Genomic DNA, 23,143 nt, shown 5'->3' on the forward strand with positions numbered 1-23,143 from the left:
ATAAATATATAAAATCTTTAAAAAAAAAGAGTCGACACTCAACCGACTGAGCCACCCAGATGCCCCTGAAGTTATATAATCTTTGATATTAGAATACATGTTTTACTCTCCAAATAAAATAAGTAAATTAATGGGAGATATAAACTGGGGACAAGGCTCGAGCATCCCTCCACCCCACCCCTTGCTTTACTGCTGGGGAAACCCGGTTCAGCTACTGGCGGCAGCAGTGTGAACACCATCGCTGACCACGGTCTGGGCATCACCCTTTGCGGCAGGTGGTGGGCAAGGGATCACTCATCAGCTAATTAACTGGTAACCCTGAAAACATTCCTACCCAGTCAAAGCAGCTTCAGATGAGTCACAGACTTGCTTATTAGACATAGACCTGTGCCAGTCAGTTGGAGGGAGGCGTATTTCTAAATTGAATTCCCCAGTAAATCTCCAGCTACGACAAGAAAATACTTATTCTGCCCATATAGTTATTTTTCAACCCAGCAAACATTTTTCAATTGCCCGAGAGCATTGAAGCCATCCTCAAAACATTCTCAGGGGAGACACCATGTACGATTTCCAAGTAGGAAAAGGAGCATAAAATATCAGGGTAGGATGTTTCTTGAAAACAATAAAACATTGTTTTTCTATTGTCTCTTTAAGAATAATATTCTCCAATCCCCGTCAAAGGAGATGTCTCTCCCTTCTTTGATATGACTGCTGTTGCCTTCTCGAACCCAGATGATTTTGGCAACATGCTTCCCCACGGACCCTAAAGCAGAGCGAAGCCATTCATCACTTGCAGATTGACAGGTGGATCCAAGAGCATCCCTGCCATGCCTCCCACCTGTTCGTGCCCGTTCAGTCCCTGCATCTGGTTCTCCGAACTTAGCAGGGAAGGGATGACGACAAATGGTCAGAGGATGCTGTTGGATAGAAAAATTCCAACCATGGGGTTCAGAGACCCCAACAGATCCCATCACCTGTATCTTCCATGTTAATTTTCTATGAAGAGAGGATGAAAGTGGTCAGGACCACTTCCTGATCATGTCTGCTTTTGAGGATGACCATACTGTGTTTCCTGGAGGGAACTAGAAGGCACATGGAGCCTGCATCCCTTGGGGCCTCGCTGCAAACAGGATCTCTCCTCAAAGGAGTGGGTTAGAGGGTGTGTAATGAAGGGAGGGCAGAGCCATGGGCAGTAGCAAAGGAAGGAGCCAAGGATTGTGCAGCTGGGAGCTCTGAGGAGCCCCAGGTCCCCGGGCAGGGAGAGGCAGCCAGTCCCCAGAGCCCCGAAGGAGGAGAACCACAGAAGACAGGCTCCCCTGCAGGACAGGAGCCACAGGCAGAGAAGACCATGCCTCTGGAGGACTTGCAGCAAGACAGGGAGGGATGAGGGGGTGTGGAAGGAGGTTAGGACGGCAACATAGCTTTTCGGGGTCATCATTCAAGCCACAACAGGGGCCTCTGTCTCTCTTGGCTCCATCCAGTCACCTCCGGTCCTCCCACTGGCTGAACCCCAGTAGATGTCAGAGGCCCAGGGAGACTGGAGGCTGCCGTTCATGGAGGCCAGCCCCTGGGGCCCAGAGCTGAGCAGAGCAGGGGGACAGGCCACTGCCAACACCCGCCCCCACCCGCCCCCATGCCATCCTTGCCTGCCGCACACTGGCCTGGGGCTCCCTGCACTTCTCAAACCTTAATGAATCTCCGGGACGCCCCGGAGAGGTGAGGATTAAGATCATCATTCTGCAGATGTGAGAACACGTAGCAATCTCTGCTTTAAAGAGCCCTGGCGACAGCCGCTTTATTTTAAATTTGATTTTATGCGGAGAGACATGGACACGTTCTAGAAATTTTGAAAGCTTTATATAAGGAAGAAAAACCCTGCAAGTTCCCACCATGTTTCAGGGGTCAAGGAGAATGACTTCATTTTTAGTTTGCAAAGGCAAAAAAATGGTAATTGTCTGAAACTCTTTAAAAATCAGGGTAAATCTCGCCACCTCCCAGGAAACTCAATCTGGAACTCAGTCCATCAGTCCTGGAGCAGAGGGCGTCTCCTTACACCTGCCCAAATTAGAGGTTCCTGCCTTCTCCAGGCTACGCATAAGATTTAGTTAGTTTTTTTTTTTTTTTTTTAAACATGGAGGCATGACTGGAACTAGAAACACTTATGTTCCACCCCCAGCCCTGCATCGCATGTCTTCACAGCAGCATCTTATTGTTACCCGGTCCTATCCTGTGAAGTATCTACATGTCTGCTGCCCTCTGGCACCCCCAGAGTGCCGGCACTCCCAGAGTATATGTAACCCTGGAGTGTGTGTACCCCAGAGTGTATGCACTCCAAGAGCCAGAGTTGTCAGTTTGCTGTTGGTTTCCCCGGGGCGACCACAGTGAACATCCACAATGGCCTGCACATTGTGAAGGTGCAGTGTGACCTTGAATGTCTTCTGCTGCCCCTTTATTCTTGAAAAGAGACCACTACCCCTGGACACTTCACCAGTGTACAGAAACTGCCACCTGGAAGTCTGTGTCAGGCCTCTACTCATGAGCTTTCAACTTGTGATGTGAATATTCTTTCCTTATGTGAAAGAACTGAATCTCAAAACTTCCTTGGCTTCCAATGCTCCCTCATGTGGTGGTCTGTGCTGCCCTGGGCTGCCCTGGGTGCTCTCATGCAGACCCCTCTCTCTGTACATCCCCCACCCTGCCAGACTCTGGGCTTAAAGTACGTGCTGTGTGTGCAGAGGCAGGTGCAGGGACTGGAGGGACGGGGTGCTTAAGGCTATAGAGCTGAGATCGGGGCTTCCCTCCCTCCCAGCAACCAGAGGGCCCTTTGCCAAGAAAGCATGAAAGGGGGGGTGCGCAAATGCTGGCTTTCTGAATCAGTGCTCTCCACACAGAGCAGTGCCAAGGGTCAGCATGGCTCAGAGACTCCCATCTCGATGGCTCACTTTGCAGGAGAGCTGAGACCCTTTCTGGTCCTATTTCATTCATTCCATGGGAGCTGGAGGCTGCCACTGAGGGGGACCCAAGGTCACTGAGGAGTCTGGATTCCTGGCTTTCCACCTGGTTTGAGGAAGGCATTTGAAAAGGCCTGGCTTGAAGGTGAGCACTTCCCCAATGAGGCAGATTTCCCATCTTGCAATCCTCTGTTTTACCTTTCTGACATTTGGATTTCTTTAGAAATGAGCATCAATTGGGGGTAATTGACTTAACTTTTTCCATGACCTGACCACTCGACTCACTGGCTGCCAGCAGGTAACATACAGATTTGCTTCTTGTTTACTTTTTTTTTTTTTTTAACTTCTCATCTCCTATTCAAGCTTCAGTTCTATTTGCTAGTTGCTTCCAATAAAAGTTTACATTCTGGCTGCCTAAAACTGTACTAAAATTCATTTTGGAAAAAAAAAAAACTTTGAAAAAACTAAAACAGAGAAGAGAAGCTCCTCCAAACGGCCTCACTTTCTGTGTGCCTGTCATCATAGCTCCAAACATCCCACACTGCTCTGCCCAGTTGAGATCAAACCGTACCTTGCAGGGGATGCAAAATGAGGACATCACACAAGCACCTGAATACAGCCCAGCGGTATTCAGCCATGTGAGCCCGTCAAAGATCATTTGGATGAAGCCAGTTTGAATTCACTTACAGTTACTTGCAAACAAATGGATTCTGAGTATGACATAAGTAGTCACTCCATTTTACCTTAAAAGCGTTACAAAAACAATCACTGCAAGTAATTACATCTTGCTTCAAAGACGGCCTTCTTGTGGCCCCTTGAAAAGTATGGCAAGATGAGATCTCCTCTCCTTACCATGATTTCACTTTTCACAGTATCTGAAAGCCTTATCTTTTTAAACTAGGTAGGATAGGTCAAAGTTTCACATCCTAGGCCTGCTCACTTTTGCCCTAAGGGGTCAGATAGAAAGTATTTTAGGGTTTGCCAACCAAGCGGCAAAACTGAGCTTATTAAAAAGCTGCTTATATAATCATTTAAACTGTAGCTATTTGGAAATACAGAAACCATTCCCTGCTTGGCACAGGCTATGAAAACAGGCGGCAGACTGAACCTGGCCCCATGGTTATATATGGTTGACGCCTCCTCTCGGATGTGTGAAGTCAAGAGGAATCATTCTTCAACCTCAGAGTTTTAGCGGCTCCTGGCGGTAGATGACGCCTTCTGGGGTGAGGATGTGCTGTTGGCGCCTGTCCACCCCCTCTCTTTTGGTGGCAGCCACAGTTTCCCACCGTGCACCACACCCACCAGCTCTCAGCCTCTACACCTGCTCCTGGGGGCAAGTTCCTCAGGCCCCACGGATCTGAGCATCACAGCCTTTGGCTTCGGTGATTGGCTTCAGCCTGGTCATGTGACCCGAGCCAAGCCAATCAGTTCTTTTTTTTTTTTTAAATTTTTATTTAGTGATGATAGTCACAGAGAGAGAGAGAGAGAGAGAGAGAGAGAGAGGCAGAGACATAGGCAGAGGGAGAAGCAGGCTCCATGCACCGGGAGCCCGACGTGGGACTCGATCCCGGGTCTCCAGGATCGCGCCCTGGGCCAAAGGCAGGCGCCAAACCGCTGCGCCACCCAGGGATCCCCAAGCCAATTAGTTCTAATCAGATCCAGTCCCGGAGACTGGCCTGAGTGTTGGCAGCAAGGCTTTCCCTCTTGTCCTGCTGGACACGATGCTATGCTCAGAGCAGCTCTGGGGGCACAGCCACCTGCAGAGTGAGTCTAGCCGGGGGAACACACAGATGAAAGCATCACCTTCCTTGATGACATCATTTGCTGCATTGGATCCTTGGCACCCCATGGATGGTCTGCAGACCAGCAGCACTGGCATAACTCAGGACCTTTAGAAAACACCCAGCTCAGACTTCCTGAATGAGAATCTGCATGTAGGAAAAATCTCCAGCTGATTTCAACACACATTAGCTTGAGAACACTTTTCTAGATGTTTTAGTTACATGAACCACGTTTGAGTCCGCTGGGTTGGATGAGTCATCTGTATAACTCAAAGATCTCTGACTTATCTATTTCCTGGAATCCATAATGTAATTTTGCCAAGTGACACTCACACTTACAATCTCTTACCAGGCAGGCTGATAACAGTAATAAGAGAGTAATGGCATTTTAAGTCCCAAAGGGAGCTTTGATGCTACTCTGTCTCTAACTCTGGCTGCACCATGGAATTGCCCACCAGTGCCTGCCTCCCAGCCCTGGGGATCCTCACTTAATCTGTCAGGGTGGGGCCCAAACCACAATAATTCCTAAAGACTCCTAGGTGATGCACATGTACAGCCAGGGGTGAGACATACCTATTTCAGTTCTTCTATAGAAGAGATTGGTACGCTTTTTCCAGAAAGGGCTGTCAGTACATACTTTAGGGGTGGTGCACCACTCAGCACCTGCTACAAATACTCAGGTCTTCCTGTGTTGAGCGAAAGTGGCCATGGACCATTCAGAGATGGACGGATGTGGCTGTGTTCCTGTAAAATTTGACTTAGAAACACAAGCAGAGGCTGAGTTTGGTCCTGAGGTTGTATGTGGTGGAGTCCTGTTCACAGAGTGGCTTCATTATTTGGACAAGGCATTTCAACTCCTTGCATGCCAGGTATCAGGAGGGGCTGTGTGTCCATGTGCTGCCTGGTGTCCATTCTTGTGTCTTCTAGCAAAACAATCCTGAAAGCTCTTTGGTTTCTCTCATGGTTTGTGCAGCTGACCCATATCTTGGTTTGCATTTTCCCAGAAGGATTCCATTGCAAGTGGTTTATTGTGAAGTGCAGACAACATCAGTCCTGCTGCATAGATGGGAAGGACAGCTTTGGACTGAGAAAGAAATCTCAGGCAAAAATGTGCTGGTGCTTGAGGTGGAAGGTGAGGCAAGGCAAGGTGAGGCAAGGGCAGAAAATCCACAGAGTCTGTTCCAACATGTGTAACATCCCGGCTATGGGCAATGCTTCAGGTAGACGGTATGATCCCATAGGAGTCGTCATGACTGTGAGACTTTGTTGGAGTTTCTGGAAATGAACCACGTGCTCTTCCTGGGCTCAGGCTTGAACCATTTGGCAAGAGTATTAGCAGCCATGCTGCCATCATGAGTCAATGCAGAGGGAAGCCAAGAGGCAGAATAAAATAGTCCTAGAGACAGAGCTGAGTCCAGATCAGGTGGACGTGAGGCCTGGATGGATCCTCGACTCTGAGCCACACAAGCCAGTAGATTCTTGTTGTACTTATGCCAACTGGGTGGCAGTTTGTCAACATGGAACCTAAAGAATCCTAATTGATGTATTTCCCAGCTTGGTATCGACGAAGCATGCTTATGCCAAAGCTGAGCAGAAATTAGGTTTACAACATCCATGCCAGGCTCCATGTGAAGGAGGGAGGATTCTGGCAAAAACCGTTGTAGCTGAACTTCCAAGTGCTCTCCACGCGCCTCTGAAACGCCATCCTCTCTGACCTCCCGGCAGGGTGTCTCCCTGTGGTGCGGAGTCAAGCGCGGGCATGGCTCTGGAGAATGGTCCTGGCATGGCAGGAGCAGGTGCGTGACCACAGAGCAAAACGGCAGTGTGGCTTCTCACCATGCTCTCTCCCGTGCTCATCCCCAGCGGCCACGAGGTCGAACCAGAAGTCACGGCTGAGTTTGTGTGTGCTATATTCATGCTGTGTTCTGTGTGGGTCCAGGCCATGTTGACTTGCCACGTGGGGAGCTAGACTGTGGTGTTCACTCAGCCCTCCCCCTGCACCCTCTGGAGACCTGATGAGGCCACAAGACTCCTTATGACCAACAGCATCATATGGAAGAGTCACACGTCATTTCCAGGCCATTGCTTAGAAAAGCATGTGACTCTCCAACCACCCCTTCCTCGGTGATGGATACCATGAGGGCCATGTGTTCCTGATGTTGTACTACAAGATGGTGAGGGGCCCGTCCATGGAGACCCCTGAGACCCCACACGACGCAGAGCCCCTAAATACTTCAGCCATGGTTGTGTTACCCACCCGAGCTTGTGGGGCTGTGTGCTGTGGCAGCCCTGCCTAGCTTACCTGACCAATATACAGAGTGACCTAACATTTCCTTATAAAAATGGAACAGGGGACAGGATGCCTGCATAGCTCAGTGGTTGAGCGTCTGCCTTTGGCTCAGGGCAGGATCCCAGAGTTCCGGGATCGAGTCCCACATCGGGCTCCCCACAGGGAGCCTGCTTCTCCCTCTGCCTGTGTCTGTGCCTCTCTCTCTGTGTCTCTTACAGATAAACAAACAAAAAATAAATAAATCTTTTTTAAAAATAGGAACAGGAGAATAAAAAGAAGTGGCATAACCAGAGAAGTCAATGATAAATGGGGTGCAGTGAGAGCGAGTGTCGTGAGGCTAGCAGGGAAGTAACCGAGGCTGAGAAATGGTACAGCGACTCCCCGAGGCACGGGTGGCACGCATCCCGGGACAGATAGAGGGAAGGCCACGGGGTGCAGGGGTGGCCGCACATCTTACCGTGGCTAGAGGAACGATGCCAGCCAGGTCCTTCTGGCTGATGAAGATCTCGGACACGGCGGTGTCGGTGGTCGCTCTCCGTGGATATTCCACCTGCCAGGCGATGGGCTGAGTCCCCGAGAGGCTACTGAAGCTGGCTATTTCAAAGTTCATCTGCATGACCTCACTGAACAGGCTGCTGCTTCTGGAAAAGGAGCAAAGGAGCATCGCTTTAGGCTGACTTCATTCCGTGGAAGGGCCCTCCTCTCCTGCCCGCCTCCCTCACAACAGTACCTAGAGTCTAAGGAGGAAACAAACGCCTTTTGGGGGCAGCACAGACCAGGGCGCCACCTGTGAGTTAGGGACAGAGCAAGACCCACAGCAGGAGGATCTGGGCAGAGCCTGAAGCAGGCACATTAATGGGTGTCTGTGCTGCTCCTCAGACCACAGCGAGCCCACTGGACTCCACTCCTGCAGTGTGAGCCCGGGGGACCTAGCAACCAGGTTGGGCACCTTTTGGGCTCTGTTTCTCGGGTATGCCAGAGGCTGCAGGCAGCTCATCCACCACCTTTAACCCACCTTAGCATTTCCCGCAGTTCTAGAAGCACAAAGGGACCAGGGGCTCCCTGCAGCAAGGTGCAAGCCCGCAGCAGGTCAGACCCCTCCTTGGGGACGCAGACTGGGAAGCTGGTGAGGATGTGGCAGCTCCAGGGGACCCGGCTGCTCTGTGGCAGCAGTAGGGGCAGTTCGGGCCCAGGCCCTGGGGTCGCTGAGCCACGCAGACAGGACCACCATTTCCGTGCAGCCCCGCAGAGCAGGTGGGTTTCCCGCCTCTTTCCTCCCCACTGCCTTGTCCCTGGCTCATGTCGCTGGCTCTCCTGGAGATGGTGTGACCTGCCCTGCATCCTTCTGCTTCCAGGGAGGGGCTCATTAGCTACAGGGACTCTCTGGTCCCCAAAGAAGCAGTTCGATCAATACCCTAAATCCAAGGTGACCCCACACTATGTGTATTCGGAGCAAGCTTGCCCCAGCAATTGGGATGCCTTGGGAACTAAGATCCATGCTTCTCGTTTTTCAGACAATGAAATTAAGGCCCAGAAAGGGGGCGGCTTGCTCACGACCACACAGTCAGGCTGAAGGAAGCATGTTTGGGGTTGCCCCCCACCTGTGTTCTCCACGGCTTTCTTCCCCATGGCAGCTGGAGGCCAAGTGTGGAATCACAGGACACCAAGCCACAGTCTCCCATGCAGGGGTCAGCAAACTGCCACCCAAGGGCTGAATCCAGCCTGTGGCCCATTTTCATGAATTGTTTTGTGGAAACACGACTCGTGTGTGCGTGTTCGTCTCTGCTGCTTTCATGTGCCAAGAGCGGGGTTGAGCAATGCTGTTAGGTAATGGATAGCTGGTGGAACCTAACCTATGTGTTATCTACACTTTTATGGAAAAAGTGCCAGCACTTGTTTTAGGAGGTCAGGGTAGGGGAACTTGGAGAGCTTTCTGGAGCTGCTGAACTGATAAAATTGTCACTGGTGGAAATAAGAAGGAAGGGCTTCCCAGGCATGCAGTGTGGTCTGGAGGATGGGCAGGAGTCTGGGGAGCTGGGAAGCCAGCGGTGGGGCCTGTCTGCTGGGCATCACTGTTAGTGCAGGGGGTATAGCTTGTCCCAGCATCTCCCACTGCCATCAGCTGGGAGGTCTACCTGTTTTCAGGACAATTGAGGGCAATTTTCCATAGCACCTCAAGAAGGAAACAAGTATGCTTGAAGATGGCATCTCTACTATGCACCAGTCTGGAGAGTGTAGAGTATGGAGAATGCTAGAGAAGGCCTTCCTTTTGCTGGGACAATAAGGACACACCTGCCCAGTCTTTAGGGGGTTTGCTCAGCAACCAGAATGCTAATTCTCCACCTCATCTTGCTCAGTGCTGCTCTGTGGCCAGAGCAGGAGGTAGCAGGGAGATCACCACACTTACCAAAGCCCTGGGACTCATGAATCTGCCTCATGCTCTCTGGGCTGGAAGCAGGGCCCAGAAAATCATGATTTATGAGATGCTGGATATCCCTCAGGGAGGAGACATAAATCTAGTGTCTAGTGCATCAATCCATGAACGGTGCAATCTCAAGAATGAATTACTTGCCTTGGAAAATGAGGGAGAAGTGTCTGGAATCTGGAGCGTTTCTAAACTAAGAGCCTCAAATCTGCTCAGGCAGCTGAGGCCTGCAGGGTTCTGAGCCTGCTTGACTCAGCCTCCAGAAATTCCTCCCACCTGCTCTGGCCTGGCCTCTCTCTTCCCTGGGTGACAGACTTGCCCTTATTTGGTCACTTCATTCCAGCCAACAGCTTCCTCATGGATCATGAAAATTTCTTTTTCATCCTGCAGTTTTTCTGTAAAAACGTCTGGATTTTAAAATATAAGAACCTTAATGTTTTAGCCACAATGTGGCTCAAGCAGCATCTCTGTTGGCTGTCAGTTTGCTCTCTCTGGCTGAGGAAAGTAGTATTCCTGTATTTCATAGAAGTGCCACACTTGGAGGTGGCAGATGCTGGAAACAATGCAGGTGCAGGGGGAGGATTTTCAAACTGTGGTCCTAGTGCCCTGAGCATACCAAGGTGGTGATGGCGGTGGCTGTGGGACCAGAGCTGGTCCTTAATGTCATCCCCTTTACTCCTGCAACATGAAAAACAGCTCTAACCTTACCTGTTGTAATACTGGGCCTGTACAGAATCCTGGGTCAGAGTGACATGAGGGTGGAGTATTTATTTATTTATTTTTAATGTTTTTAAAATTTATTTACTCATGAGAGACACAGAGAGAGAGAGAGAGGCAGAGACATAGGCAGAGGGAGAAGCAGGCTCCCTGAAGGGAGCCCAATGTGGGATACCATCCCACGACCCCAGGGATCATGACCTGAGCCAAAGGCAGGCACTCAACCACTGAGCCACCCAGGTGCCCCAAGAAGTATTTATTTAAAAGATGAAGGGAGAAATAGAAGGAGGGAAAAGGTGGGAAAGAAGGAAGAGATGGAAGAATGAGGGAAACAGGGGATTGGAATCAAGATTATAACACACAACTCTGCCAAAGAAATACAGCAGGCAGTACGATCATGCTGTGGGCTTCCAAACAGACCTTCTGAGTTCAAACCCTGGCCTCACTAGCTGGGTACCTACATGCAACTCAGCCTTCTTTTCCCTGTTTGCAAACTGGGGACACTACTCCTTCCCATTTCACAGGGTTGATATGAAGATATGCACCGGAGTGAGTAACTATCATGCACTTAGAACATTTTCACACTAGCAAATATTAATAAATGTTAACCATCCTTGTTTTTAGCAGGACTTGAAGATACATTTGTCCTCAGTGACTGGATGTTTGACTGCCTGAAGGCCCCTTGAAAACATACCCCCTAGGACTGGTCCAGGAGCATCTTGAGAACAAGCCACGGCAGAGATGCTATGTCTGCCATTCAATGCATACTGGGGTTCATTCAGATTTGCATTTACTCCATAGCTGTCCTGGTAGACGATACCACTGTAAAACACATTTCTCTGGAAGAGGGAGACCAAGAAAGAAGAAATTTGTCTGCAGTTCTGTCTGTGGTTGGTGCCTTCCTGCTGTCTCTGAGCTGAGAGAAATCTTTCCTAAGCTTTTGCCTTGAAGGAACTAAGAGCCCTCCATGCCCGCCCATCTGGGGCGCATGAGACTACTGGAGTAATAAAGAGAAGAATTTAAACACTTAAGTGACTCCAGAGAGTGCCCAAGCACCACCACTTGCTAAATCAATAGTGTAGATTTATTGCAGTAACCCTTGAAAGAAATTTTCAAAATTGGCTTAAAAAAAAGCTCTTACTCAAAAACAAATAAATTCCCCCAATAGTCATAATAAAGTTTGGACTACTGGAAACCCAATTTACCAAACCTTTTAGCTATTGAACTCTATCTATTTTCTATCCCAGAAAATGGAGTCGGGTGTGTGTGTGTGAAGAGGCCAGCAGGACTTCACCTCCCCACTTACGGGGTGTCAGCCACTGTTGACAGCATAATGCCTGCAGAAAGAAATGAGGCTAACAAAATTAAGAAATCAACTTCATAATAGGGAAGCTGGTCCAGGAGAACAAGTCATTCAGCCCAGGCTTTTATTTTATTCATTCTACTTTATGTGAATTTCATGAAGGCAAAGGACACACACTTCCCCTCCGGGAAGGCTTTATTAGATAGTCCTATTGACCCAAGGTCAACTTGATGCCCTGAGGATCTCTGAGAGCTCTCCACGGTGCTGAAGGATTTCAGCTCATGAGGCGTGTAGCATGCAACAGAGTACCTTGGGCTGGCAGACAAAATGGAACTTGACAAGTGCCTCAAAATGATGAAAAAGTGTGAGAAAAAAGACACGGAGAGTAGATGGGAGCAAAATAAAGTTACAAGAACCTGGGACAAAACCAGTTGTTTTGTCATCCAAAAAGATGGTGCCAAAACTCATTGTCAACTGTCCTTGATTCTTTGCATCATGCATCCTAAAATTCAAAGGGCTGAGTGGAGATATCTGATTGGCTGTGATCACACACCCTAAAATATGCCAGGACTACTGGGGAGGGATCTGGCCTGCTCTTGAGGGAGTCAACTCTTTCATCCCTGCTTTCTGCAATTAGCATGCAAGACAGAATTCAGAATGCAGGTTAATAGAGAAGGGCAGATGGGGGAGCAAAGCCTTTAAGATTGTCCTGTTTCCAAGCACTCTTGGACTAGATTATGAGTTTGGACTTAAAAAAGCCTAAAATGTTATAGGAGCAAGAAAATATATGAAGGAATGAGGAGAATGCTCTACTGCAAATCACATTGATACCAATGACATTGCTTCAAAGGAGAATCACAGCCCTCATGGAAATAATCTGAGCCTTCTTGTCCTATAAAGCAGGGTTCTCAGGCTTGGCTGAGTGTTGTAATCACCTGGGGAGAGTAAGAGAATACATTATTGATACCTGGGTCTACCCTGGACCAATGGAATCAGAATCTTAAGATTGGTGGCACTCAGACATTAGTACTTTCACAGCTCAGGTGATTTTAATGTGTGGCTGCAGTCAACAATGACTGCTATACACAAAAAAGATCCTCTGGAATTGCCAAGCATCTCACTTCCTAATTATTATGACTTTTTTTGCATCCTAGTGTCTATACAGCTGGGTAGGTATTGCAACCACGGGCTCTGAAATCAGGCACACAGGTTGGAATTCTGATTTCACACTTTAGTGGGGTTGGGAGTGATCCTGGGTAAATTACTTTACCATTGGTAGTAATCTTGAATTATTTGGTGAAGGAGCTTTAAAAAACTGATATCTGAGTTCCACCTTTGGGATTCTACTTTCATTGGTTAGGAGTGAAGCCTGGCATTCTTAAGGACTCTCCAGGTGATCCTAATATGCATCAAGGATTGAAAACCACTAACTTCACCTCAATAAGAATCAGTTTCTTGTTCTGTGCTAATCCAACCTCATGAGACCATTGCAAGGATAAATGGCATAACACATGTGTAGAACATACAAAGCAAATATCCACCAAATGGTAGTTATTATTGCTGTAATATTTCTACTGTTCAATAACCTGGAAGGACTTGAAAACCTTTGTCCACCTGAGGTCACAAGTCCTGGGATTTGATGAATGCAGCAGGTGGGGGAAAAACAGGACTTTACCCAAGCCCCTCAGGTCCTGACCTAACTGTCCCTCCTGGGTGTCATGTTCACATCCACCTCTGCCTCTGAATTTGGCTGGCCCAGATCCTGTCACTTATTTTCCTTGGTGTAGCATGGTGGGTGAGTGTGAGCCCAGGCTGTGGAGGCAAAGCCCTGGGTGTGAACTGTACACCTCGCCTTGGGACATTGCTCTTATTACCCCCAAACCTCAGTCTCCTCATCTCTGAAATGGGGATATACACCTTGGTCTTGCAGGGTGTCGTGCATATTTAGGAAGGTAAATGTTTTACACATTGTGTAAATGTTGGCAACTAATCCAATTAGTAAAAGAAACTGGGGTATGTGAGATGGACACCGGTAAGCTGAACAAAACCATAGAGCAAGCAGAGCCCATCACAGATGAGGAGAAAGAACATGGAGGCATCCAGCTCTTCTAGACCCTTCCTGTGGGAAAGCTCCCCCCCTTGACCCTACTGGCCCCAGGGACTCCTGGGCCACACAGTGGCTCAGCTGTGCACAGGCACTCCTGCTAGCTTGTATTTTCCACACAGCCTGCAGTTTCCTTAACCTAACATACCAGGAATTGATGACATATTCATCCCCAAGCAGCTGAAATTTTAGCTAAATTATGTCACACTTCAAGACGTGTAGATGCCCAGAGGACGTTGGAGGTCCTGGTAGAAGAGGCATGGATCCAAACATCATCCCAAGGCTCTTGGGGTTCTGTAGCTACTGTGTTGAGTTTTCTGATGCTGCCATGGTGGCCTCTACCCCCAGGGAAAAGCACTGAGTCCCTTCAGATCCAGTTGGGACATGAGGATGCCTGGATACAAGATCATATAGAACAAGAGAGACCCAGCCATCCTAGCACCAAGCTGCTGTGCCTGATACATTTTGCTCTATAAGAGAGCCTAGGGAAAGCCAATAAAGGGATTGCCCATAAAAGTCCTCTTTATTGTGTGAAAAAAATAGTCATTTGAAGACAGTGAACTTGGGACAGTTTGTTACACAGCAACACAGAAGGGATGCAGGCTCTGACTGATACAGTTCTTTCATGACTTTTGAATAACCTCTGCACTTTCCCAGCAGGATATAGCAGAGGTCGAACAGAATCAACCAGGCATGCCAGGGGCGGAGAGGACCTGAGGAGCCCACCCCACTGCCTGGCCTCCCACAGCTCCACGTGGTACAGGGGAGCAGCAGAATTTTCACCTAGTGCCAGGGAAGATTACTGGTCTGCTGACAGAGAGAATGGAAGCAGACCCCGAGCTGGCCTCGGTCTCCTGCAGAGGGGCGTCGGCGGTGCACTCAGATCAGGTGGAAACATGGAAACATCATGAATGTCAGAGCAGAACAGTGACCACACACAGCACAGGATGGCTCCCCTGTGGGTGAAGCAGGAAGATGGAATATCTATCTGAAGACCTAACCCCACAGTCCAAAGTCACCTGACTCTTGGCACTGGGCCCGTCTTGAGGGAAATCAGGTAGAGCTCAATAAACTGACAGGCTGTGCTGAAACGTGAAATGCCTTAGCAACCTTGGAATCAACCAGATTGACTTTTCTGCTGTGGAGCAGAGGGGGCATCTAAGGCAGACATCAAGTGCAATGACAGATGAGAGAAGAAAGTTGTAGATATTGTTCTGCACCCTGGAGTTTGCAGACTGGAAATCCACCCAGTGCCATTGTTAGCGGATGTTGAATACGGTGTAACAAATGAGTGACCATTCAGAGCCTTGCCTTGGGATTAGCAACTGGAAAGTCACTTCCATCCTCCACGTTTCAATAATTCAGTGTCCTTCTCCCCCTGCACTGCTCCTTGGCTACTATTTCCTTCCCAACTTTTTTTACTTTGGCCTCTTTAGTATTAGTCAAAGACTCCAAATTTCTTTCTACCTCAGTGCCTTTGCACTGACTTTCCCCAGACACCATGATGGGTCACCCATCACTGCATTCACCCCATTATCCATGGCTCACTCAGCCACTTTTTCTGCATCACCACATGACACATTAGACATTTATATGCATTTGGTCATTCACCATCTGCCTCCCTTTCTGAAGTGCAAGCTGCGTCAGAGCAAGGACACTGCGCTGTCACTGTTAAATCCTCATGATACATCACAGCACTGACCAGAGGAGGCGCTCAGTAAATACTTTCGAATGAATAATGAATGAGCGATTCCTCCAGAAGCCAAGTTCGCTGATATTCACACTTTGCTTTCCTTCCACTGGTCAGGTTAATATTAATTTCCACTCAAGGAAGGAGGTGGAGTCTCTGCTTAGTGGAGAGAAGGGGGCAGAAGCATCCTTTGAAGCTATCAGCCTTCCCAGAAGAGTTGAACTCCTTCCAAGAGAGAAGCCAAAAGCAGAGCCCGTTGGAGACCTTCCAGGAAAGACACGCTCCAAGGTCCACTACTAAAACTTTGTGTTTTCTGAATATCACAGAAGACAGAAATTGGATCTGCTCCAAAGCTTGCTATTGAATTTTATGCCTGCTGAGCTCCACTAAATACATAATGGGAGGCTGAATTAACTATGCAAAAGTATAATTTACAGTTAATGTTTATAATTGATGAGTTGAGGGTCTCAGTGGCAGCAAGAGCTGCTCAAACAGGAAGAACCAGAAGGGATATAGGGGAAGTTTTACTTTTAGAATGGAAGGCGTGCTCTGCTCAGCACCAAGCCGTTCGTCTGTCCAACGTCTACCAAACACCTGCCTTGTGCCAGGCACTGCCATCCAATGCCACAGACAAAGAGTGAGGGCCCTGCCGTCCACAGCAGGTCACAAACCTCCAAGAGGAGCAACCCCAAACTTGCTCTCAGTTCCCTGTTCATTTGGCTAAAGCTGCAACGAGGAGACTGACCAGAGTGAACACAGATGCCGCATGTCGCGGGGCCACTCTGCTCTCGTCCCTGCTCCCCTCCTGCAGCACCAGCTGCTGCAGTGTTTTCCAAGCAGGCAGAGCTGCCGTGGAGTTGAGAAAGGAGTCTAATTGTTGCTCGACCACTTCTCTTTTTATTGGGGGGTCCATATTACCCTCACTCAGGAAATGCTACACTAACCACCTCTGCCCCCTATTTCATCTCCCCGGGCCCAGTTGCATGACAGAATTACTTGGTGAGCTTTTTAAAAACACCAATCCTTTTCCGAAACACCTCTTCCTCTCTCCCCTTCAGATTCAGCTGATGTGTAGCAGCGAGAACCGCTCAACTGATGTCTCCAGAGGGGATATAATTTTTCTTCTTTTGATGAATCTTCTAGGGTATCCCTATGTGCAGCGAGGGTTAAGAAGAAATGTTTATTGTTTGTGTTGTTGTTTTAAGGGAATAGCTTCAAATATAGAGACCTGATTCTTGTAGCAAATGCAACCACAGCCAGACGACAGTCTCCTCCAGAGCATACATCCAGGAGCTGGCCTAGGTGGCCTGGACCACCGCCTCTGCCTCAGTTTCCGCCCCCTTGCCCTCGAAGGGCCCATTTTGCTGGATGCTGCTAACACTGTGGTCATAAGTCAGAAAATCAGACCCACGCCAGGCAGTTCTGCAAGGGGGTTTAGCTGTAGTTATAGAGGCTTTGAGTGGGCAGAAAGGACAAATGGGATGCCGACACACCCAGGAAGAATGGGAAGAAGCTCTTCCTACAAAGGGCAAGGGGTGGGGGTGGTGCACCCAGGAGCTAGGTCACAGAGGGAGAATTACATCCTCACTGAGAGCTTCCCCATAGGAACTGGAGCCACACCCCATGCCCAAGACACCATCAGAAGCACAGAAGGCACCAGATACCCTGACTCTTTTCTTCCATCCAGTCTCTCACCAGGGCCTCCCACTGGCTGACCTTAGCCAGAACCCAGGTGGCATGGGATCCTGGAAAGCATCCAGTTTGGAGGGTCACAGAGCAAGGGAAGGGCAAGGATCAGATTGGAGATGGGACAGGCAGACAGCCGGCACACATTCCTTCCAAAGCCCCATCACAAACACGATTGCTGGGCAATCGCAGGGCCACCCAAGGGTTGGAGAAGGTGTCCTAAAACAGTGATTTGTGAGCTGCGGCTGGATCAATAAGTGGGGGGAAGCCAGGGGATCTGGCAAGGGGGATCTGAGGCCAAGGAGACCCTTTACAGAGCGAAGGAAGACCAGTGGGCTGGAGCCCAGCAAGCGCCAGTGTGGACAGTAGTCCAACACCTGCAGGAGGAAGCTTGAGGGGAGCCTGGCATCCTGCGTCACTGCTGGTGGTGCAGAGCGGGGCAGGGTGGGGGAGGAGGGAGGGACATCAATTACACCCATTCCTTTAACGGTTTAAAATCCAGTGTTTTTTTTTTTTAATTTCAGAGATTTTATTTATTTATTCATGAGAGACTCAGAGATATGCAGAGACATAGGCAGAGGGAGAAGCAGGCTCCCTGTGGGCAGCTTCATGTGGGACTCCATCTCAGGACTCCAGGATCACTCCTTGAGCCGAAGGCAGATACTCAACCACTGAGCCATCCAGGTGCCCCTAAAATACAGTGTTAATAAATGTCAGGTCCCTGTTTTATGTTAAGGAAAGAAGAAATGTTGAGAAGGCATCACACTGGGTGCATGCGTTGAAGGAACGGCCCCAGCTGGGCTTCCGGGAGCAGGTGAGGAAGAGTGTGGGGTTTGAGATGGGCAGACAGGCAGGACAAGCCCTGCGGGAGGGGTGGGGTGCAGCCTCTGAAGGATGTGTGGTGGTAGCGGAGTGAAAGGATTGGCTGGGACGATCCCTCTGGCCCAGCGAGGAGAGTGGGTAGCTCAGTGGAGGGTGGTGGCACCCTGCGGGGCGGGCAGAGAACTCTATCAGTGCTCACGCTGGAGGGGACATGGGGCCTCAGGGGGCCAAGGGTCCGTGTGGCTCAGCACAAGCAGCTTCTTTCTTTACCATCATCTTTGGACACGTGTGTGGGTTACAAAGAGGATCCCTCTGCCTGATAGGAAGGGCTCCTGGTTCCTCAGGCTTTTGCTCATATTCCCATCCTCGGGTCGCTGGTCTTCCCCAGCGCAGTAAGTGGCAGCGCCGTCCTCCAGCTGCTCCAGCCGGACAACTACAAATAATGACCGGTGCCCCCTGCACTGCAGGCCGCCCTGTCCCTGCTCCTTCGGCCAGGCCTGCTGGCTCTGCCTCCAAACACGCCGTGCATCTGCCCACTGCTCTGTGGCCTCCCTGTGACTGCGTCCATGCAGGCCCTTGTCCTCTCTCTCTCCTGGACCATTGTGGCCGCCTGTATGCCCCACTCTTGTCTCACCACAGTCTGTGCTTGGCTCCACAGTCAGGGGCATCTTTCCATAATGTCACAAGAAGACCTTGCACATCCTTAGACATCTGTCTGTCTTCCTACTCTGGTGAGAGTACAACCTAGAGTCCCTTCCTGGTCACATCCTCTCCCGCCTACCTTGTCTCCTGTGTTTCCTGTGCTCCAGCTGCTCTTTACATGCCTGGCTCTGTCTGGTCACTCAGCAGAGAAGCCAGTGCCTTCCAACACTTACATGCTCAGCTCAAGGACACCCTCCCCTCCAGTACCCACGCTCCAGGACCAATCATGTGTCCAGGTGTTCAGTCTGCACTGTTCACTGCCGGAGAGGTTGTTTGGCATTTTCTGTCTTCCCTATCAAGATGTGAGCTTCTTGAGATGAGAAACTTTGTCTTTGTCTCTGCTGTACCCCCAGGCCTATGGAGGTGCCTGGTGATATAGGACGAGAGGAACACATCTCTATTTGGTAAATGAATGAACCCGTTGCTCTGCTGTACCTCCAGCTCCATCATTCCTGGTTAACGTCAGTGCCCTTTGCATCAGCCGTGCATCCTGGGCACTCACCTGCTCTTTCCTAGCAACACATATTGGAAACATTCCAGAAGGGCACACCCAATGGGCCCAGCTGACTCAGGGAAGCAAGAGTAGGCTGGAGACATGGTGGGGATGGGGGAGGAAACTCACTTCTGGACATGGATTGCTGTGACGCAGAGCTACTGAAATTCCTCAAGAACTTGCACTCTGTCACTGCTCACTACGGAAATCAAATTCTGCCTAGGGCCCAAGGGGCGGCCCAGCTTCCCTTGCAGATGTTCTTTGTGGTTTCCAGAGGCCCTTTTGTGTCCCAAAGACAGGCACTGGGCCCAGCCTCCCTCCTAACTGAACTAAGTATGCTTGCACCACTTGGCACATCCCACTTAGGAAGAGCTTTTATTAAGTGTTCTTAATAGAAACTAGATGAGCTGAAAAGAAGCACCTCCGCCACAGAGAGAGAAGTCTTCAGTGATGCTAATGGCTCGTCTTCCAGACATGACAAAGCATGTCAGGAAATCAGCGTTAACAGATGGGGTTCAGTGGGAACGGCTGGTGAGTGGAGATGGGGAAGTCTGGCTCTCCTGCTCTGTGTAGGGGCGCAGATCCCTCAGGGCTGTGCCGTCCGTCACCCCAGCACCCACGTAAAGGCAGCCCCGTGTGACTGGGTCAGGGATCAGGACATGGCGTGGCCCTGATGTAGTGGCTATTTCTCATTTCTGAGCTTCCCAGTGTCCACCCAGTTTATATGATTTAATGGCATGGTGGTTCCCTTTTGGAGAATTCTCCGCCTCCTACTGTACTGAGCTGTGATGGGAGGTTGATGTCTTGATGTCTGGTGGTTATCCCCCCCTCCTTTAAAGACAGAGTAGCTGAATCCCCGTCTGTCCTGCTCCGGATGGCCGGCCTGGCTTCACTAGGCGGACGAGCCCTGCTGGGACCTCGCCGACAAGTGTGGCAAGGAAGGGAGTCGAGACGGAGCGGCTGCGTTAGGCCATCGTTCTGGCCGACGCCAGCTGATCTTCCTGCCTCGAAGTCCCTGCTACCGTTGCTGTCATCCCGGCCTCTCCCTGGGGCTCAGGCTCCCCTGGAGTAAAAGCAGGACGTGGTCAAATGACCAGTTACCCCTGTGCTGTGCTCGGGCGTCCTGGGCGCTGGGTGCTCCCCCCGCAGCAGACACCAGCTCTACGGGGAGCTGGAGCCCTGAGACAAGGAGCTTCGGAAGACGCCCCTGCCCCCCTGGAGCTACCTGGAAGCCGCCTCTAACTCTAAACGGTTCCTCATGTTCCGACGCCAGGGCGGGCTGGCGTGAAAGGCAGGCAGATGCCATGAACAAATGTCTCCCCTGTGAGCCATCGCCAGACACAGCAAGAGAACCAGATACTGGGGAAAAACGCAGCGGATGGAAAAATAAACGGAGGATCAAAACCGCATTTCCCCACTGTGTTCTCGGGGGAGCTGTTTTCCTCTCGGTCTGGCTGACCACGCGGATGCATGGTAAGGAAGGCCTGGTGCTGGCGAGGGGTTCTCTCCCTCTCAGACGGGAGGTGAGGGATGCAACCCTCCAGGATCTGGTCTCAGCTCCCTCAAGCAGCTGCCACCCAGAGCCAAGGGGGAGTTTTCAAATCAAAGGCACTGAAGCCGGCACTGTTTAGCTGAGACAATCCAAAGGGACCCGGAATTTAGTAGAAGCCATTCTTAGGTGTCTGGAAGCTGCCCAAAGAGAGAGTAAAGATGCTGAAATGAACCTTGTCCTTTGAGAAATCAGTTTAAACGCTGCAATTTCATCTTAGAATAAGCTCCGTTTAGGTGGACTCCCTGGACAGAAGGCTGTGGGGAATTGAATAATACTGTGTTCACACTAGCAATGGAAACATCATCCTCACTGAAAAATAGTCTCAATCCCTGGGCCCTTGTGCACTCAAGCATCAGGAAGCCACTGGGACAGCCGTTCCTGCTCACTTTCTGCAGTCCTCCGCCTGGCACAGGAGGGCTGGCAGCTCTGAGCGCCTCCAGGTGCCCGGCAGGCGGTCTCTGGCCACTTGCACCTGTTGAGATCCACGTGTGCTCCTTCACCAATGAGCTACTGGGTGTCTGTGCTGGGCAAGGCCGGGTTTTGAGGAACCAGGGACCCAACAGCAATAGAACGAAGCCCCTCTTCCTGCCAGAGCCTTCCTTCTGGTGCAGGGGAGCAGAGCACTACCCGGGGTGGTGGGGAGGTGGACAGCACACAGAGCCACAACAGGAGGAAGTTACCTCTGGGGCCGGGCAGGAGGGAGCACACATGGCCGAAGCCACCCAGGTAGGCCAGCACTCAAAAGAACACTGTGAGTCCAAGCACCTTCTGCCCAGCCGGGGGTGGGAGCTGGGTGCGCAGGTCTGGGAGGCGTATTGTGATGGTGAACAGTCGGCACCCGCACAGAGCTTGCTGGGTGTCAGGCCCCGCTCCAAGCTCGGGGTATTCATAAAGGCCCTTTTAGGTGAGTCCTGTAGTTATCCCTACTTTCCAGATGGAGAGACTAAGGTGCGGAAAGTTTAGGTGCCCCGGCCAAGGCTGCACTGGTAATAGGGGGATGAGGCTCAGATCCAGGCTGTCATGTGTTCCTGCATCAGAGAGCTACTCAGAGCTCCGGGGCGTCTGTGTCGGGAGCCGATTCGGGCCTTTCTGTGCACCCTGAGCCGGCCCTTCATGCCCTGCAAGCTGCCCTGGAAGTTGGCAGTAATGGGCAGATGGTTTCCTGACCAGGAAAATGAAGACAGTGTCGCGGGGCAGGGCAAAGTCTGAAGTCTGGACGGGAGTGCCGGCAGTCCTTGTGAGTTTGGGGGCGTCCTTACAAGCTTAGTATTTCTCAGAGACTCCCCTGTGCCTTCTCCACCCGGGACTGTTCTGATCGCCACCACCACAGACTGGGGGCTTGTTAGCAACATGAATGTATTTTTCACAGTCCTGCAGGCCGGAAGTCCAAGACCAAGGCACCTGCATATGCAGCAGTGAGGACTCTCTTCCCAGTTCACAGGGCAGATGGGGCTGGGGAGCACTGAGATCTCCGACCCCATCACGGGCTCCACCCTCAATGACCTGATCCCCTCCCCAAGCTCCTCCCTCCTAATACCATCACAGTAAGGGGTAGGCTTCAACATCTGAATTTAGAGGGACACAAACCTTCAGTCCACAGCACCGGGCCTCCCTAGCCTGAGACTCAGTGACCGACTGGTGGGATGGGGACACTGTTCAGAATGGAAGCTCCTGGTGCCGGCTGCACTGTGAGTAATAAGCTGTCTGAATCTATTTGAGTCCATTGTTTCTTTACCAGTTGCACTTCTGCAAGCATGGCAAGCAGACGTGAGAAACTGCTGGCCCATTTGACATTCAGCTTCCTGAATTAATGATCAAAATGGGCAATAAATAATGTGAATCTATGACTATAAAACTTGACAAAGTGCTATAATGAGAAGGTCATGGGGAGCCTATAACGGGGTGGAGATGTGGGGAGGGGCAGTGAGGGTCAAGAAAATCTAAACTGACACCAAGGAAATGAACGGAGGCTTGCAAAAGCATAGCTAGCAGAAGGGGCAGCATGTGCAAAGACCCCGAGGGGGGTGGGACAGAGGAGAGTGAGGGTGGGTGTGTAGGCAGAGGGATGCATGCTGTAGAAACATCTTGATCCTGAGGGCAAAAGGAGGCCATCTTGGGGTTGGGAGCAAGGCAGTTGCCAGGAGATGGTCAATAGATGGGGCCCTCACACTTTGTGCTAACTCCTGCTTTGTTTCTTGTGTCTTTTGCCTTTGTGTTTTGCATCAGGAAAGCTGCTTATTTTCTGTCCACCTAGGAAGTCTGTTGACCCCCTCCATGTAATGAACCAGTGTGAAAATCTAGGACCCCTCATGGAGCATGATATATGCTGGCATCCCTGTCTGCCAGCCAGTTCCAGCTGCTCAGCCAGGCAGCTGCAGCCTGGAGCCCTGCCACAAATGTCCTCGTAAAATCAGTGCAAGCCTGGCCTGCAAGAGGTAGACCCATGAGTCTGCACACAGCCCCTGACTTTCTCCTCAGCATCCTTCACACACCAGGTCAGAGTTTGGGTTCCTGTAGCCCAAGGTGATTGACGACTGAAAGGCCCCAATTATTCCTACATCAGTTGGTAACAAGATAGAGAAGTACACACATACATGGATATTCAGAAGGGGATTTTACAGCCATCT

At 50.5% G+C, this 23,143-nt stretch overlaps 1 protein-coding gene across 1 annotated transcript in view; it reads right to left on the reverse strand.

The window, feature by feature from the left end:
• The window catches only part of TMEM132C (transmembrane protein 132C), a 298,484-nt gene that overhangs the window by 50,713 nt on the left and 224,628 nt on the right, over positions 1-23,143 (reverse strand). Inside the window, exon 4 of the mRNA XM_025473591.3 lies at positions 7,480-7,663. Within this exon, the coding sequence (XP_025329376.1) occupies positions 7,480-7,663 (184 nt within the window). The remainder of the gene's footprint in view (positions 1-7,479; positions 7,664-23,143) is intronic.

This window comes from Canis lupus, chromosome 26 (genome assembly GCF_003254725.2).
Source record: "Canis lupus dingo isolate Sandy chromosome 26, ASM325472v2, whole genome shotgun sequence".
NCBI lineage: Eukaryota > Metazoa > Chordata > Mammalia > Carnivora > Canidae > Canis > Canis lupus.